General features: G+C 41.0%; 1 protein-coding gene across 7 annotated transcripts in view; it reads left to right on the top strand.

Annotated features, from left to right (window-relative positions):
- nedd4l (NEDD4 like E3 ubiquitin protein ligase) overlaps positions 1–18,003 on the top strand; it is a 127,985-nt gene that overhangs the window by 83,797 nt on the left and 26,185 nt on the right. For 3 of the 7 annotated variants that reach the window (XM_072662669.1, XM_072662664.1, XM_072662668.1), the window contains 4 exons: positions 5,137–5,193; positions 6,926–7,060; positions 8,078–8,230; positions 14,496–14,693. In XM_072662669.1, the coding sequence (XP_072518770.1) occupies positions 5,137–5,193; positions 6,926–7,060; positions 8,078–8,230; positions 14,496–14,693 (543 nt within the window). Of the gene's footprint in view, positions 1–5,133; positions 5,194–6,925; positions 7,061–8,077; positions 8,231–14,495; positions 14,694–18,003 lie in introns of all 7 variants that reach the window. The other 4 variants (XM_072662665.1, XM_072662663.1, XM_072662667.1 and 1 more) reach the window with 2 other exon arrangements.

Genomic DNA, 18,003 nt, shown 5'->3' with positions numbered 1-18,003 from the left:
GCAGTTCTCACTAAACCTAAAAGCACACACCGTTTTCTCTTCCTCCGTGACTACGTGCCCTGACCGTACGTTGTGACTATATGTACTGTTACACCCCTCTTTGCTTAACTGCTCCTCTAGTGATGGATCCCATTGTCTTCGTAAACTAAACAAATCCTAAATAAGAAACACTGGGATGGTCATACTCTTCGTGAATACTGTATACGTGTGTTTTAAGAGGAAGAAACTGTTGGTTAACACGGTTCATTGGTTTCTACAGACAAATTGATGTGGTTTAAAGGTTGCCATGACTTACTTTAGCAATATCTGTCCAGCTGACTGTTGAGCCAGTCTTTATACGTGACTTTTCCAGTGTTAAGTTAATTGTGTAATGTTGGCGACACGAGGGGGGGGGGTTACGCAATATTACGCTTTTAATGGTAAGGCTGATTATGATGTTTCCTAAGTGGATATTTTAAAGGAATATCTCAGTAGTAGTAGTGTAATTTGTGTTAGTTTGGCTCTGGAGCTACGAGGCTAACGAAAGCGTCCGCTTGCAGATGAACAAACATAACTGTGGTCCAGTGTGACGGCCTGTCAGTTTGAAACCAGTACAGCGTTGGAAAGTCATAGCTGCAGTGTCAGGAGTGTGGCACACACTAACACTAGCGCTAATTCTGAGCTCCAGACTGGCCTGAGAGCAGCCTGAGATCAGCTCTCTCTGCTGTTGTGTGGAAACAAAGCCGAGTAGCGGTGAAGTGGCATGTGTCTGAGTTGTTTGTTGGTGTATATTTTGCTGTTGAGTCAGAGCTGTGTGTGTGTGTGTGTGTGCGCGAGAGTACAGACGTGCGGCCTGTCAGAGGTGGAGCGTAAGGCTAATAACTCAGTGTGTGTGAGTCAGTGTGTTTGAAAAACCTTGCTGCTGGCTGATCTGAGCTGTTCGCTCGTGTTCTGCTGTACTTTTTTTTTAAGAGAAGGAAGAATCGGTCTTATTTATTTATTTACTTGTTCATATATTTATTTTTTGTTTGTTTGTTTTATATAATTAATTTTTGACATCAAGCCAGAAACCGAATTTTTTAGTCTGACTGGGCTGTTAGGAGTGTCTGGGATGAATTCTCTTGGATGTTGAAACCGTTCTGTTCTCCAGCAGGTAAGACTGACTTTGGTCAGCTGTGTATGCGAGTGTGCGCACGTGTGTGTGCGCCTATGTGCTAGTGTCAGTGACTGAAACTGGGAGAGGGGATTCTGGGAAATGTAGTTCAGGCTTTGCTGGTCTGTTTTGTCAGTTAAGGATGCTATCCCCAGAGTTTTTAGAGTGGTTAAAGGAACGTGTTGATGATGTTATGGGTTTCCCCATATCAGAGAGGGAAGAGTAAGTTAGATTAAACTTGAACAGGGTATTTCATGTTTGAGCTGTAAAGCTGAATCTTGGGCTGGGCAGTATGATGATATTGTGATTTTGAAGAAAGTATAATTAGTACTTTTTTATTGGAATCTGATGCAGTCCCACAATGGCTCAGGGGTTGCAAGTTTGCAGAGCACTATTTGCCATGCTTACTTCGGGTAGATGGCGCTCTCTCTGGAATTGATGTAGGTCGGCCCTGGCGTCTGTTAGCCGGTGCGTTTGAGCTGCGGTCTGTTCGTTTTCCTCTGAGCTTGTCTGCTGCAAAGAATATTGCATGTATTACCCTCCTAGTGTCTGAAGCATTGCTAGTGCTAGGGGGAGTTGGGTTAATGGGTGGGTTAATTGGCAGTACAAAATTGGGAGACAAAGTCTTCAAGTATTCCAGAATTAAATTTTTTTGGAGATTGTCAATGCATATCAGTGCTTTGCAGTTGGGTATAGGGTTTCTCATTCACTCTTCTTTTTGCAACATTTTTATTGTATAAATTAGAGATTTATTAAAGATTATTCCTCCCATAACATTAGCACCACTGACAGGTGACTTGAGAAACCTTAATTAATGACTCGACGATTGGGTCAGAACATCTCCAAAACATCAGGCAGGTCTGAGGATTTTATAGTATGCAGTGTTCAGCACCTACCAAAAGTGCTCCAAGGAGCAGGGTGACAGGACCATATGTATCTAAGGCTCTTTTAATGTTCATGAAGGTTCCACCTCACAACTCACAGGACTTAAAGGATCTAGTGCTACTGTTTTTTTTTTTACTGGGGCCAAATGCCACAGGACACCTTCAGAGCTCTTGTGGAGTCCGTACATCGACAGCTCAGATCTGTTGTGGCAGCACGGGGGGGAACCTTCACAATTAGGCAATATTTGGTGCATGTCTCATTTCACAATGGACAGGCCTAATGTGTTGATTAGGCCTGTAGTTTTATTTGTATACTCAGTTTACATTTCCAGTTAAAGGTGAGAGTTTACGTTAATGAACTGTGCAGTCTTTCCCCACCCCCTCCGGTATAATACTGTCATTGTCTGATTTATCTGATGTAAGAATACATAACTGCCCACAGACTGAGAAGACCAAAACAAAGCTGTGTTTGGCTTTTGCTGACATAACACATGATGGTCCATTAAGAAAATCCACCTTCATTTCCTGTGACGGCCGGGATTCTGGTGTAGTCTTGCCTGCTACATCACGGATGGTGGCAAACGCAGCGCTGCACTCTAAACTGGTTCCTCTGGGATAAATTGAATTCATAAAGCTGATGGCAGCCGCTGAAATAGGGCAGTGTGTCGGTTTCAGTTAGCGTCAAGCAGCATGTGTGCTGTAGAACAGGCTCTGGCTTTCTCTATAGCGGGCGGAAGGGGAGTTTTACACTCTGGTTTTGGGTGTATACACTGTGTACGTGTTCACAAAATAAAGGACTGCTGTTGTTTGTGTTGTAAGTTACTATAGTGGCGTGACTCTTGTAGAGCCAGATACTGACCATTTTCGAATCTTAAGTTTAGTGGATATGACCTTATTTTGGGCCGATAGAGGTCACGTTTGGCTTATTTATTTGTTTATTAATTTAATATAGATCCATAAATGCATTTTTAAAAGATAATACGTACAAGTCATAATATGTACAATGTATTTACATTGATTTTATTTCAAAATGAAATGTAAATAAATTAGAAATGGTGCTTAAAAGGACACTACTTCCTTTTTTCCCCCTTAACTGTTGTTACAAATGCATTCAGTCAGTGCATCAAACAGTACAGTTTGTGCAATAGTATAAAACAAGGTCAATTCCAGCCCTCAGGTTTCAGTTTCAATGTGACCCGAAGCCTGAAGTGTGATTTCAGCTTCAGCGAAGAGCTTTCATGGTGCATCACTATGACTAACAGTAAGACCCAGACATATGCCTCTTAATGACCGCAGTGATCTTGTCTCGCACATTCGATCCACGCAATCATGAACGATCTTCCTGGCTTTGCTCCCTCTTCTCCTGCTCAAATCATTCAAAACATGCAATCGAGAATCGCTCACCTGGTTGCTGGTGCTGTATCAAGGAAGAAGCCTCACTAAAGCTAATCAGCGTGATTTTGCCACACAAGCCCAACACCTGTTTCACTGCACTGTCCACCAAATCACCCTCCACCACCCCAGAACCCCTCCATTCCTTAAATCAGGGGTGTCCGACTCAGTCCACAGATGTGTTCTTGCTTAGCTGCTGTTGGGAAGTTGGATAAGCTTTACAGAACAAGACAGAACACAGACGGTAGCCCCCACCATTGTTTAACAGCCCAGGCTGTGTTCTTGGCTAAAAATTAGCCAAGAGCTGATCAGAGGAGTTTAGCTTTCAGGGCCCAGGTTCATTCACACTAATGACGGACATGGGTCAGGCCAAATTAAGGCAAAAAAAAAAACTACAATCTGTGTGTAATCTAAACTAAGACTAGGTTAAAGCTGTAGCCAAACCCAATCAGGAGATCGATCTCAGCAGGTTTGATCCCCCAGTGATGCCACAGTCATGCATAGCTATGAGTTCCAGAGAGCACAGTTGGCTTCACTCTCTAAGGGTGGGTAGGATGGCCCTCCCTCTTGCCCGATCACTTAGCATGATGCTGTCCAGCATGGGCATCTGTTAGCGGATATATCTGTGAGTTAGTGCTCAACGCTTTGAGGCATTCAGCTGTTTGAGAAGATGTGGTGGAGCTTTACGTGTCTTGGAGGAGGCATTGTGTAATTGGGGAAGAATAGGTGTGTAGTGTGTAGGAATTGCTGATATCCAGATTGGGGGGGACTCCATGATGCCTCAAAACAGACCAGAAAGATGCTGATGCTGGAAGGTGTTTTATTAAAGAGGTTGGCTGGTCCACAGCTAACCTCTATATCAAGACACCTTCCAGCATCAGCATCTTTTTGGTCTGTTTTGAGGCTCTGTACCACTCGCTGGAGACGTCGTTCCTCTCTAGCATCAGTGGTCTGTGGGGCACCACTGTTATGCAGTTGGGAGGCACCAATGTACAAGAGGTCCCACTAAGAACGATTCACTAAGTTGGCACTTTCCTAAATTTTACCACCCTTCTAACACCCCTGGTTTGGAGTGTATTTGACACACAGGTTTGCTGCACATATAAATAAGTGAGCACACAAGTCAGCTGTTGCAGAGTGCCAAGCGATGGTCATGCAGACTGATAATAGGGTACTGGGCAGTAGCAGAATGGTAGATAATATGGCTGTATGTTTATGTTTATGTTTATGTTTGTGTGTGTATGTATGTATATATATATATATATATATATATATATATATATATATATATATATATATATATACACATTAAAGTGATGCCTGTTGTAAAGAGAGACACAGGGAGAGGCTAGGTTAGCTAGCATAAACGCCATTGATAATGGACCCTAGATGAACATATTTTAACAGACAGGAGTTAAGTACTGCAGTCCCTCATTAGGTTTCGCCAGCCTTCTGCAATGCTTGTCCAAATTAACAGCAGCTGCTACAAAAAGCATTTGTGGCCGGACCACGAATAGGTCAGTTGGACATCCTTGGCTTAAATACACTGCAACTCTAAACACACCTGATCACTAAATCACCCCCCTCTCTGATTCTGAACCTCTCTGAAACCCCCTTCTGCCCGCTCCCATCTGCAGCCCACCTCTCTGCCCACCCCTTATGCCCCTCTGCTCTCCCACCCCAACCCCCTAATGGCCACTTCGTAACCCAGCTGTTGTTTGCCAGCAGAGCTCCCAGTCCAGACGAGCCCGAGCCCAAACGGTCACAGGCGTAGAGGAGTCCATGGTAATGTCCACATGCATATATTCTACCTCCATGAGTGCACTTATCCTCCATACCTCTATCACACACACTCTGTCTCTCGAACTCTCCCTCTCGTGTTCTTTGGTTTCCTTGGTTTTATTATGGTTATTTTTAACGCTGGTTCCTTGGCGTGTCATGCTAATAGATAGAGGAACCCATGGTCATGTCCTCATGTGTATTCCACCTCCATTTCTCTGTATCTCTCGCTCTACTTCTCTCTCTCATTATTATCCTTTTCCATCTTTTTGGGGTGTATCGTGTTCCTTGGTGCCATCATACCATTAGGTAGAGGGTGATATTTGAACAGCGCCTCCTCGAGGTTATCATTTTTCCTTTTCATAAGTAGGCTCAGTTGTTTTTCCCTCCTGTGTGTAGAAGTCTTCTCTTTGCTTCTGTCTGTTTTTTTTTTTGTATCATGCTGGTGTTGGGGTTTGAAACACTCTTTCCTCCATCGTGTCGCTCATCCCCACATATAGCCTCCACCGCTGCCGGCCAGGTGTGCAGGCAATGTTTGTGTGTTTGTTGTGAACGTACTCTGTACAGTGCCAGTGTGTGTTTGTGTACCTGTGTTTCAGTGTTAAATGTTTAGTCAGTGTTTCTTGACTTTTTGACTATTTATTATTTATAATCTTTTAGGGTTTTTGTTTGAGCCTTTTTTCATATTTAGATTAGTGAACTTTTTAGTGAACAGCTTTTTACATGCATTTTTTATTTTAAATGGTAAATTCTTAGTTTTATTCTTAGATTAGTCATTATTTGCTTTGCATTTGTGTTCTTTTTATATTTAGATTCATGGTTTGTAGCTTTTGTTTCTGTTTTTACATTTAGTCATTTGTAAATAAAAATATTTACATTTAAATATTTTTGTTTTATATTTAGATTTAATATTTAGATTAGATCAAATTTCTATTTAATATTGAACATTATTTTTAGCTTTTTGTTTAAGAATAATTTTTTTAAGCAGTTTTTAAGTTTTGATTTTCATTTTGACTTGTGTTTAGCATTTAGATGATGACTTCACTTCCATATTTATAGTCATTTGCTTTCTTTTTTGGATATTCTATTTTTACAATTATTTTTTGCTTTTCAGTTCTGTGTTTTATGGTGATGTTATATTGGTAATGTTTGGCTTTTCATTTAAGGATTTTATTTTATTAAAAAAAGTAATTTTTCATTTTTAAATTTCTTTGGTTTGTATTTAGAGATGACTTTTAGATGGTGTTTATTTTATTTTTTTTACTTTTTTTTATAATTCAGTCATTTTTAGCTTTTCAGTTTGCTATTTTAAAATAATTTAAAAGTAATCATTAGCTTTTGCTATGTGTTTATGTATATATATATATATATGTGTGTGTGTGTGTGTGTGTGTGTGTGTGTGTGTGTTATATATTTTGGTGGTGATTTTTATATTTAGCTTTTCAGTTCTGTGAGATATTGTATTAATAGCCGTTTAGGCTTCCATTTCTGCATTCTACAGGAGGCTTCGCTAATTACTCCATCACATACTCTGCATCGAACACTCATAACCAAGTCAACCGATCAACCCGACATATTCAGCAGCAGAAGCTGGATCCCTGTGTGTGTGGTGGCTTTTGGCACATCCCCCTGATCTCCCATCAGTCCACAGTTCTAGAGCTGATTCAGTGGAAGCAGTGTGTGTTCCTGTCATTGCAGTGCTGTTTATGCGTGTGTGTTTTCCTCTGCCCTGCCCCAGTCTCCATCAGCAGTGTATGCTGCCACGACTCCGGGTTTGCCACCAGGCTGGGAGGAGAGAAAGGACGCTAAAGGCAGAACGTATTACGTTAACCACAACAACCGCAGCACCACATGGACACGGCCTATTCTACAGGTACCACACACTGACCTGAAGACCCGGAGAGCTGCTTCTCTATTCATCTATTCACTCTCTCTCGCTCTCTCAGACAATAAAGTGTGCTAGTCAGAAGTTTGGGGAAAGCTAGATTTTGGGTTGTGTAAGAAAGTATCACTATTAACACACCAGGGGAGTTTTTTTTTTTGTTGTTGTTGTGTTTTTTTTATATATAATAATCTTAATAATAATCCTGACAATATAGGACCACCACCACATTACAAGGCTTTACTATTACAATATCATCGTGTCTTGTTGGATGTGTGGAACATGGGTCATTAAGCAGATGTTAATGATTGGCTAAAAGGATTGATTGCATTTTGGAGTGCCAGCTGCCACAGTGTGAAGCAAGTAGCTGAATCTGCAGGTGTATGGAAGCATACGGTCATACGGGTCTACCAGCAGTGGCAGAAATCCCAGCCTACAGGAAATTCCTCATTTTATTAATTCCTAAACAGACATGAGCAAAGGCCTCTTGTGAGCCACTCTGTGCCATATGTTGATGGTATGCAGTTGCCTGTGGAGTGTTCTTTCAGAATTTAGTCGTGAACCTGTGAATTCAGCTACTTACCTCACGCTACGGCCTTGGGCATTGCGACCTGTTTTCCACACATCGAACAGGACCTTCACTGCACTTTACCACCTCCTCTCAATCTATGAATCCCAATCATCCTTGTGCAACGCCATATGCAGGAGCCTGAAGTTACTACCACCTTATCACGCAAGGCAAGTCATTTCTTGTCCAGCATTCAGCAGCAGACAAGGTGTCTCCACACTCCACACTCACTTTTGAAGGACAGCGTATGAACAAAACTGAAGCCGCTTAATACAAATCAACTACACAGTTCCTTTTTGTCCTCGACTGTGATCCGATTCAAGATTTGAAGTGTGCGAGTTAATTAGTCTGTTCCCTCTTGCCCACTGTGTTGCTCCCAAGCTAATTAGCATCCTGCTAATCCCTCTCTTCTCTTGCTAATCCCTCTCTTTTTGTCCCAGCACACTGAAGATGGAGCAGCCAGTTCCTCAGCTGGAGCAGCAGGGGGTGCTACCCCTTCCACCCCCTCATCCAGCGGCCATCTGAGTGAACCCCAAATGCGGCGCCCCCGTAGTCTCAGTTCCCCCACCGTCACCCTGTCCACTCCCCTAGAGGTGAGAGCGTTGTCTCCTGTGTTCAAACACCCTGTCCAACATCTGTCCATCCACCTGACGGCCGTTCAAGGAGGGCTGCACAATATTATTGATGGTCAATATTGATATGGCTGCATTATGCAAATTAGTCTCCAATTATCCAATTCCAGTGTTTTTTTTACTCTCCATTTACTCACAATTCCAGATGAGTGTTTTCAAATGGATTAAGGTGGGAAGTTATTTTGGGAAGGATAGTGCAGGTCAGTCTGGCCAGTGTGTCGAAGCAATAAGCATCAAGATAATCACAGTGCTAGTGTTTTGTCCATATTGTGCAGTCCTCATGTCCATCCTTTCTCTCGCCTGTCCTCTTCTCTCTAATCACTTTCGCCTCCCCCATTCCTCTCTCTGACAGGTTTACCTGTCCTGCTGTTTCCTGTCTGTCTTTGTGTCTGTCTTTAACCACTTTATTAAGCACTTTCTATTCCTATTTATTCGTCTGTCCGTTAACATGCATTCTCATCTTGACGCTGTTTTTGTGATGCAATTAATGCAGTCATACACACATTTGGCTTTTTTTTGTAGTAAGTACTGTGCAGAAAAATACACATCAGCCATATCATTAAAACCACATGCGTTATATCCAGTAGGGGTGCTTTTAAAGGTGCTACCAAAACAGATTTAACTCCACCTCTGAAGGTGTCCTGTGGTATCTTGCAGCAAGAGGTAAGCAGCAGATCCTTTGCAGTTCCCAGCAGATCCAAGTCTTCTAGGTATGTCCACCCCTTGACAGATGCCACTGTATTCACTTTAGCAGGCAGTGGTTTTAATGGTATGGCTAATTGGGTATATGTAAGTTAGAATAAATACAAATCTATGTGTCTTAACAGTTACCATTTCTAAAGGGTCCCTCTATGTGAAAATGCTCCGATGCTGTTTAAAAAACCTGTTTACAACCCTGTTATTTTGCCTCAGAATAAATCAATCTGATTTTGCTTTTTACAGCTGACTTTGGGGGGAAAAAAGCTCTGCTTTTATTTGCTGGTTTACAGGAAAATACTGTAATTATCCCGGGTCTTATCAGATCTCAGAGGTTTGGACCCCATTGTTACAGTTCACCTTAATCTCACATTCTAGGCTGCATATGCAGTGTACAACCCAGATGGGGGCTCGTTTTTAACCCCTCCTGGTCCAATCACTGACCCTGATGGGCATCTATATGTGGGGCCAACAGTTGGGCTACTCATACAGGTCCCACATAGATATGTTACCTGGGGTGTTTGCAATATGCTATAAATTAGCCTTTATTTTACTCATTTTTTAGTCATTCTGCGCCACTGGTGCCCTTTCCACATAGCAGTGTTCAACGTTTTTCATCAAGTGCAAACATGCATTAATAGTGTAATATTTCAGAAACCGTTTTACCTATCTATTTACCGTTACGGGGTGGTTGGTTTGAGCTTGATGGGCCATGTCGAACATAAAGCTACAAATAAACAATGTAAAAAAATGTCAGATCTTTTTTTACTTCCCCTTCCTAAATGTTAACATATTTTCACTTAAATGTTTAGCTTTACTCTGTGGAATCACCATTTTATAATTTTATAATGAGCATAATTCATCTCATTAAACATTGCTGATGCAAATGGTACCCATTTTCTAGAATGACTCTTCACTTTTTCCCCACCTGAGTCTATGCCCACCAAAACAATGTGGTTTAAAAAGTCTGTTTACAACCCTGTTATTTTGCCTCAGAATAAATCATGCTGATTTCGCTTTTTACGACTGAGTTTGGGGGGAAAAAAAGATTAAGCTCTGCTTTTATTTGCTGGTTTACAGCAAAATACTGTAATTATCCCGAGTTTTATCAGATTGTAGCCGGTTAGCTCTTAGCCTTGCCCCACTCACTTCCCTGATTTTGGCTTTCTCGAATCTCGGTAAAAAAAAAAAGTAAGCCTGTGCTTTCCGAGGTGTGTGGTTTTCACTAGGGCTTTTGCTAGTGGGCTGGGTTTATGTACAAGGCAGTGAGGAAAAAAAAATTAATCATCATTCCTTTTTAAGGCCTCTGACCCACCAGCTGTACTCGTTGTTTTGCCTCCATTCCTTTTAGTGGATTGAGTTTGATGCGAAAGGCCTGGTGCGCCGAAACCCAATTCAGTCTGCAGACAATCTCCTGGCCTGTCTGCTCCCAACCTTTCATTTACCTTTAAATAAAATTTAATTTGCCTTCAACTGACTAAAAGAAAAACCCAGCATACACACATCTTGCCCCTCATGCCTCATTTTGTTCTGGCCAGCTTTCTAAAAGATGGAAGCTGATTGACAAGCTAAGCACCTTCATCTTCAGCTGTTTTAACATTGCAAACTAGCTATGGTAACATCGTAGCTACAGTAGCATGGCTGAAGATACTCTAAGAGATTTGTAGGCACCTATTTTCCCTTCCAGGCTACTTTCCCTTTCCACCGCCAGCTTTTGCCTCCAGACTGTGAAGTCCACACTTGGTCAGTGTATAAATTATTTATGAAGCAAATGACTATTCTTCAAGAATAATACTCAGAGAGGTGAAGCTCAACTGGGCTTGTGGTTCTGCCGGCTTCATAGCTCTTCAATATATATATATATATTAAAAAAAAAATTTAGTGACCCTCATGTGACTATTTCGAACAATAAGCAAACAGGTCAGCTCTGAGTGGGCTTGTACATGTGTTGTTACTGGGACCTAGCTAGGCCTCCCAAATGGACCCCATCATTACAGTTCACCTTAATCTCACATTCTAGGCCGCATATGCAGTGTACAACCCAGATGGGGGCCTGTTTTTAACCCCTCCTGGTCCAATCACTGAACCTGGTGGGCATCTATATGTGGGGACAACAGTACTCATACAGGTCCCACATGTTACCTGGGGTGTTTGCAATATACTATAAATTAGCCTTTATTTGACTTTCAGATTCTTGAGTCATTCTGCACCACTGGTGCCCTTTCCACATAGCAGTGTTCAACGTTTTTCATCAAGTGCAAACACTTTTTACAATTTTAATAAAAATTGAAATATTAATAGTGTAATATTTCAGTTTAAAAAACTATTTTACCTATCTATTTGCCGTTACGGGGTGGTTGGTTTGAGCTTGATGGTCCCTGTCGAACATAAAGCTACAAATAAACAATGTAAAAACATATTTATATAGTTAACATATTTTCACTTAAATGTTTAGCTTTACTCTGTGGAATCACCATTTTATAATTTTATAATGAGCATAATTCATCTCATTAAACATTGCTGATGCAAATGGCACCCATTTTCTAGAATGACTCTCTTTACTTCTCCCCCACTTGAGCCCATGCCCACCAAAATGTCTGTGCACGGTCCTGCCGTCATGCATACATAATACGTAGCATTTGAAAGGAATCGTTTATTGTAATTGTACCTATTTTGTCATTAACGAAGTTGCATGCTAGAGTACACCATTCTCTGCTATGGTCTGTAAATGCAATAGTAGCCATTATGTGGGCAGAGCACAGACAATTATAATCCTGTCCCAAGAATGCAACCCCACATTCCTCCCTTCCAACATCATTCCTGTGTTTTTGCTCACTCATTTCCCCCCCACCACTCCCCCCTAAAGCTGCTCCACTGCTCATGAAAGATTTAGTGTTCTACAGAAGCGCAAAGATGACCAGCATTAAAGTAAGCAGCTATTTTTGTGCTTTTAGCCTCAGATTCCCCCTTTCCTCCCCCAGTGTTCATCAGGGGCGATAAGCCGTCTCTTTTAAAGAGTCTTGGCACAGAAAACACTGTGGAGGAGTCGTCTGGCGGTTGTGACCTCAGACATGCAATGTTGAAATCTTGCATCACTCTGCTGAAGCAGCTTTTGCAGCTGTTGTGCGTATCAGATTTGATGCCTTCATCGCTGCGTGTGTGTTTGCACATTTGCCTGTGTGTGTGTGTGTGTGTCGTTTTGGCAGCAGGTATGAGCTGACGCTGTGTGAAACCTGCTCCCTGCCATCAGGGCTGCTTGACCATTTGCTGCTGAGGCTGCTGAGCACCTGCCAGGATTTCTCCTCTCCATCGGATTGGAGATCATGGTTTCCTTCTGATTTGATGCTTTTCAGACACGTTTTCCTTCAAGCTGTTCCCTCCAGTTCTTTATCACCATGATCATCGTATTTGAATGTTGTGTGTCTTACAGTTGCAGTTTAATTTCAGGTTCATTTCAGTTCAATTCAATTCAAAGTTTATTCGTAGAGCATTTTTGTAGCGGTTGGAGTAGCGTAGTGGATAACCTCATCACCCTCCCTTGTGGCAGACTGGGGTTTGATTTGCTGACCAGGCGAGCCCACAAGTTCTTGAGCAGGACTCCTAACTCTGTGTTCTCTTACCTGTGTAACATGATTCGACTGTGAGTCAGTCTGGAGAAGGGTTAGCCAGAATTAGCCAAATGCTATTAATGTAAATTCATGCAAAGTAGCAAAGAAGCAAACCTGAGCCTCACAGACAGCAGCACCAGTTTCCTGCTAATTATTTAAAGCCTGTGAAGTTGTACAGGGCTTCAGAATCAAATAATTATATTTTATAGTTACACATATTTCTATGTTTCTATGGTTAAAAAGTAGGGATTTAAACTGTAACAGTAGGGAGAGTCTGCAGCCTGCTTCGTGATGTAGAATTTTGTTCCAACACAAACCAACACACTTGAGTCACTCTGCAGCCGATTGTGTTGGATTTCCACTGGGACTAAACTCAGCAGGGCGGTAGAGGAGCAGGTTTAGCCACCTTTTGCTTTTGTGAGCTGGAAAGTAAAGGAGTGTAAATGAAATGGAAAACTTTCATATTTGAAGTGATTCTGGTCAAAGCATGATAGTTTGGAGCGAATGCTAACTAGAATTTAAAACTATATAAAATATATACGTTCATAATACTTATGTATGTCTGTGTGTGTGTGGGGTATGTGTGTATATATATATTCTAAAAAATACCATTATTTTTATATATATATATATATATATAATGGTATTTTTAGAATGCTATTAAAATTATATATAATTCATGTTAAGATTAAGTTAAGCATACACATTTCTTAAATTTTATAATATTATTTCTTTAATAATTTCTTAGATCATAAGAGAGGGTTAAGAGGTTTACTTTTGGCAGCTTAACAAACCCAGTGAGGAAGAGGAGTCTGTTTAGGTGATGCTGGGCTACTGCCTCACATTAAAAGCTTTTTATACAAATAGTGAAAAAGAATACAAAATAATAATAGAAACTCTGCGTTTATACAGAAATAGATATGATTTGCTTTCTACATCCCTCCCTGTTTTTTTTTTTTTTTGGTTTTTTTTTGAGAGCACTCATCCCATCCACTGTAGAGGTCATTTCACAGCTCATCTGGGATGTTTTAGGATTCCTTTTATTCTAAACTATATTTTGATGGGTTTTTCAGATGGTTTTCTCCAAGTGTTTGGTTTTGTCTGCTGTTCTTTAAACCAGAGAGAAAACCTGCGAGAGCGTAATTAGAAGGAGGAAAAGCATGAGAGTGTTGGAGAACTGAGGAGAGAGCGAGAGAAAGTGTGAGAGGAAGGGCAGGTGGGAGAAAGCAAGCAAGCGAGTGAGAGGAATAGAGGTGAAATCCTCTGATTATGTGGTAATTAAAAACGTGGTCAGGATTAAAAAAGTTGTTAAGAAGTTCCTGCCTCTGTTATGTAACCTAAGTTACTCACTGATGTGAAGCTTATGCTCTCTTTTTTTGCTTTTTCTTCCTTCTCTTTTTTTAAATACCCCTCATTAAAGCCATAATTACATGAAATAAGATTAGGTAGATTTTAAGTCCTTCTTACTGAAGGAGCCCACACAACATGCGAAATACACCAGTCACTAATGTTGGTTAAGATCAGATGATGTAACCATGAAGGACAGTGTTTCTGTGACCATATGGGCTTTTTGTAAGATGTGCAACTTCACATGATGTAAGTTTCCTAGAACCACATGGCCAAGCCAAGAACCACTGAGGGTTACACTTATCACTGTAAGAGTGTAGTGTCCTGTGTTTTACGTTGTTTGGGGAATGTCTTGTTTACTGTGAATTCCACTGCAAATCCAGCACCAAGGCCAGTGCTCAGTGGCGTCCAACTGCCGGGGCCCCTGGAAGGCCTTAGACCACAATGTGCATGGGTGGCCCAAACACTTGGGACAATCCAGACAATACAGGCTCATGGGATTTTGTCACTGCCCTACAAATGGGAAGTTCTGGATGGTGTTCTAGAGATCTAACAACTCCTTCTTCTTGTTGCAGGGAGCCAATAACATTCAGCTACAGCGGGCAGTGAAGGACACGCTGTCGAACCCTCAGTCACCCCAGCCCTCGCCCTACAGCTCCCCCAAATCCCAACACAAAACCACACAGAGCTTCCTGCCCCCAGGCTGGGAGATGAGGATCGCCCCCAATGGTAGACCCTTCTTCATTGACCACAACAGCAGGACCACCACATGGGTAAGATCACTTGGGAGGACACAGGTGTACGCTCAGAAACCCACATTAGGAACCCACCCTTTTAAAGAAGGGCCTGATTTATGGCCTATTCATGTTTTTATTAATGCAGTATTTCCACATTTAAAGCAAAATTTCCTTTTTTATTCATTAATTTGAATAAATAATATGAAATATTATAATAGCAGTATTTGATTTTAAATATTTAAAATGTTTTGTATTTGAATTTAATTTAAATACATTACATAAATGACATACCAGTGTATAGCCTGTGTGTCTGTCTGTTTTTAGGCAGGATATTAGCTCTGCTTTGAGTCCTGATAAGCTTTATTGGAAAGGGCTTAAAAGAGGCCGGCAGTGGAATGATAACGGCACAGTCCTCAACAATCATTACGCTCTATGTTTTCCATTTCCACACGTCATCGAGTGTGTTTACAGCTTTGAAAGAAAGTCGTTTCTGTTTTTCTTTTCTTTTTTTCATTGGTCAGCACGTTTTTGCATTCCCACGCTGGCCATCCAGCATACACCAGCATCACCTGTGGTCTACCTGTTGGCAACCTTACTGTTTTCCCCCATGAATCCATGTCAATGAAACCACAACATCCACACCAGCATGCTGGTTCAACCCAAGGCACTCAGACCTCAACAACCCAAAGCAAACAAACTCAAAATAGTGGGTTTGAGTGTGTATGGTTGTTGGGAGTGTCCAGAATGTTTAGACCCCTTTTGCACTGGTTTCCTGGAACGTTCTGAAGTGAAATGTTGTAGGGGAATGTTTGTGTTTATTAAGGTTGGTGTTTGGTGGAGAGTGATGGTGTTCCAGAGTATTGACGTTTCTTTCGGGATGCTGGTGTTTGCTGGAGAATTATAGTGTTTTTTGAGAATTCTGGTACTTATAGTGGGAATTAAGGTGGTTGGTGGAGAGTGTTGGTGCTTGGTGGAAAATGATGTTGGAGAATATTGAAGTTTCTTGCAGGATGTTGGTGTTTATTGGAAATTGTAGTGTTTTTTTATGTTGGTGTTTGCTGGAGAATTATGGTGCTTGGTGGAGAGTGTTGGTGATTGGTTAAGAGTGTTGGTGGAGAGTGGTGATGTTGGAGAATGTTGAAGTTTCTTGCAGGATGATTGTGTTTATTGGAGAATTGTAGTGTTTTTTATGTTGGTGTTTGATGGAGAATTATAGTGTTTTTTGAGAATTATGGTGCTTGGTGGAGAGTGTTGGTGATTGGTGGAGAGTGGTGGTGTTGGAGAATATTGAAGTTGCTTGCAGGATGATTGTGTTTATTGGAGAATTTTAGTGTTTTTGATGTTGGTGCTTGGTGGAAAATGGTGGTGTTTGTTGGAGAATGCTGAGGTTTATTGAAAGTTAATATTTAGTGGAGATTGATGGTGTTACGGAATATTGAGTTCTGTTGGAGAATGATGGTGTATTTTTGAGTGATTGTGTGTTTGTTGGAGAATAATGGTGTTGGAGACTGACTGTGTGCTTCCATGAACTGATGGTGTGCGTGTTTGCTACATAATGATGGTTTATGATTTGGTGGAGAGGTTCTGTGTTTTGATGGAGAACATCAGGCTTTTGCTGGAGCAAGCTGATGTTCAGATGGTCAGTGTTGGCTCTTTTTTTTTTAGAGAGAACGCTGGATTTGGTGAATTCTATTCTTGGAGAATATTGGATACTTGTAACCGGCTGCTATAGACTGTGTACAGATTGGTGTTCTAGCTGAGTAGGAGGTGAATGACTCAGTGATTCCTCACTTTAGATACTGCTTCTCTTCACATACTGACTGATGCTAGATAGCGATGACTGCATACTGTCAAGCTTCTGAAAGAACCAATCCACCCACTGCTTACAGAGCCAGTATAGCTGGCCTGAACTTCTTCAGTGTTCACTGCTCTACATGATCTGTAAGATGGTGATTTGGAGATACCCTGTATTCTTTCCAGGGTGTTCATTTAGAGTTGCCACAGTATCATTAATGCAACATGAAATTGGATATTGTGATTAATTTGAGTGTTGTGGTACATCCTTGAGTTTACGCACAACAGTGTGTTATTCACACTTCTGTGGATTTCCGTTGCCATCTGTGGCTGTGAGCTATGAAGCCTGACAGTCTCTCAGCTTAAAAACAGTTAAAATATCCTGAAACTATCAAATATAGATGATTATTAATTAATAATATATATTATTATTTGATTATTATTATTTCTGCTTTTGTTGTAACGGAATGATGAGTCAGTGTGTTCAGAGAAGGTTTACTGTTCATACACTGATTTGGCATTGCAGACTGATGTGTGTTTTGTATCTTTGTATTGTATGTATGTATGTATGTGTGTGTGCATATTGCAGCCAGGATGCTGACGGCTCATGCAACTGCCCAGTTTGTCACAGTTCATGGGAAAATTTCATATACACTAATCAGCCATAACATTAAAACCACCTGCCCATATATTGTGCAGGTCGGCCTTGTGCAGCTAAAACAGCTCTGACCCTTTGGGGCAAGAACTCCCCAAGACCTCTGTCCAGTTTTTGCAGGGTGGCAGGGGGGGAATGTCCTGCTCTAAGAGATCACGGCCCTTGGGGAAATACCAGGGCTCAGGGTCTCCGAGTAGAACATTACCCAGAGCATCACACACACTGCCTCCGCCAGCTTGTCTTCATCCCGAAGTACATCCTGGTTCCTTTTCTCCATCTGTAACATGCTCTCATGCTCTTGTGGCAATTTCTGCTACAGGAACTTTTGTGGGATCGGACCAGACAGGCCTGCCTGATGTTTTGGGATGTTCTGACCCAGTCGTCTAGCTAACACCGTTTGGCTCTTGATAAAGTGAAAATAATTTCATTTAAAATAATAATGTTTTTCAACATTTAGTAAATTTATCGGAAGCTATCAGCTAACTAACTCCTTACACACTCGCCGGAGTCCAGCTAAAAAAAATAAAAGTTTGCTGTCATGCCAAAACCTTGTATCTCCTAAATTTTTTATTTTTTTTATTTATTTATTTTTTTTTAACACAGCTCATAAGAATGTTCTTTTTAAAAAAAAATAATAATAATTATTAAAAAAAATAATAATAAAAATTTAGGAGATACAAGGTTTATATATTAGGTTATATATATATAAAACATTCTTATGAGCTGTGTATCCTACGGTTCTTCACGTTTTTTAGATTTTTTTCTTCCCCTTATTATTTTCTTTTCTTTTCTTAGGAAGGCTTTTGTGAAACTGGCCCCAGATCTATCAAAGACCTTTATTCCCTCTGCTGGGGATTTCTTGTATTTTTCCTCCTACTCTTTCTCGTGCCTTTGAGA

The sequence above is a fragment of the Salminus brasiliensis genome, chromosome 18 (genome assembly GCF_030463535.1).
Source record: "Salminus brasiliensis chromosome 18, fSalBra1.hap2, whole genome shotgun sequence".
Lineage (NCBI taxonomy): Eukaryota > Metazoa > Chordata > Actinopteri > Characiformes > Bryconidae > Salminus > Salminus brasiliensis.
The sequence above is the reverse complement of the archived record's forward strand: the minus strand, read 5'-3'. Positions and strand labels throughout refer to the sequence as shown.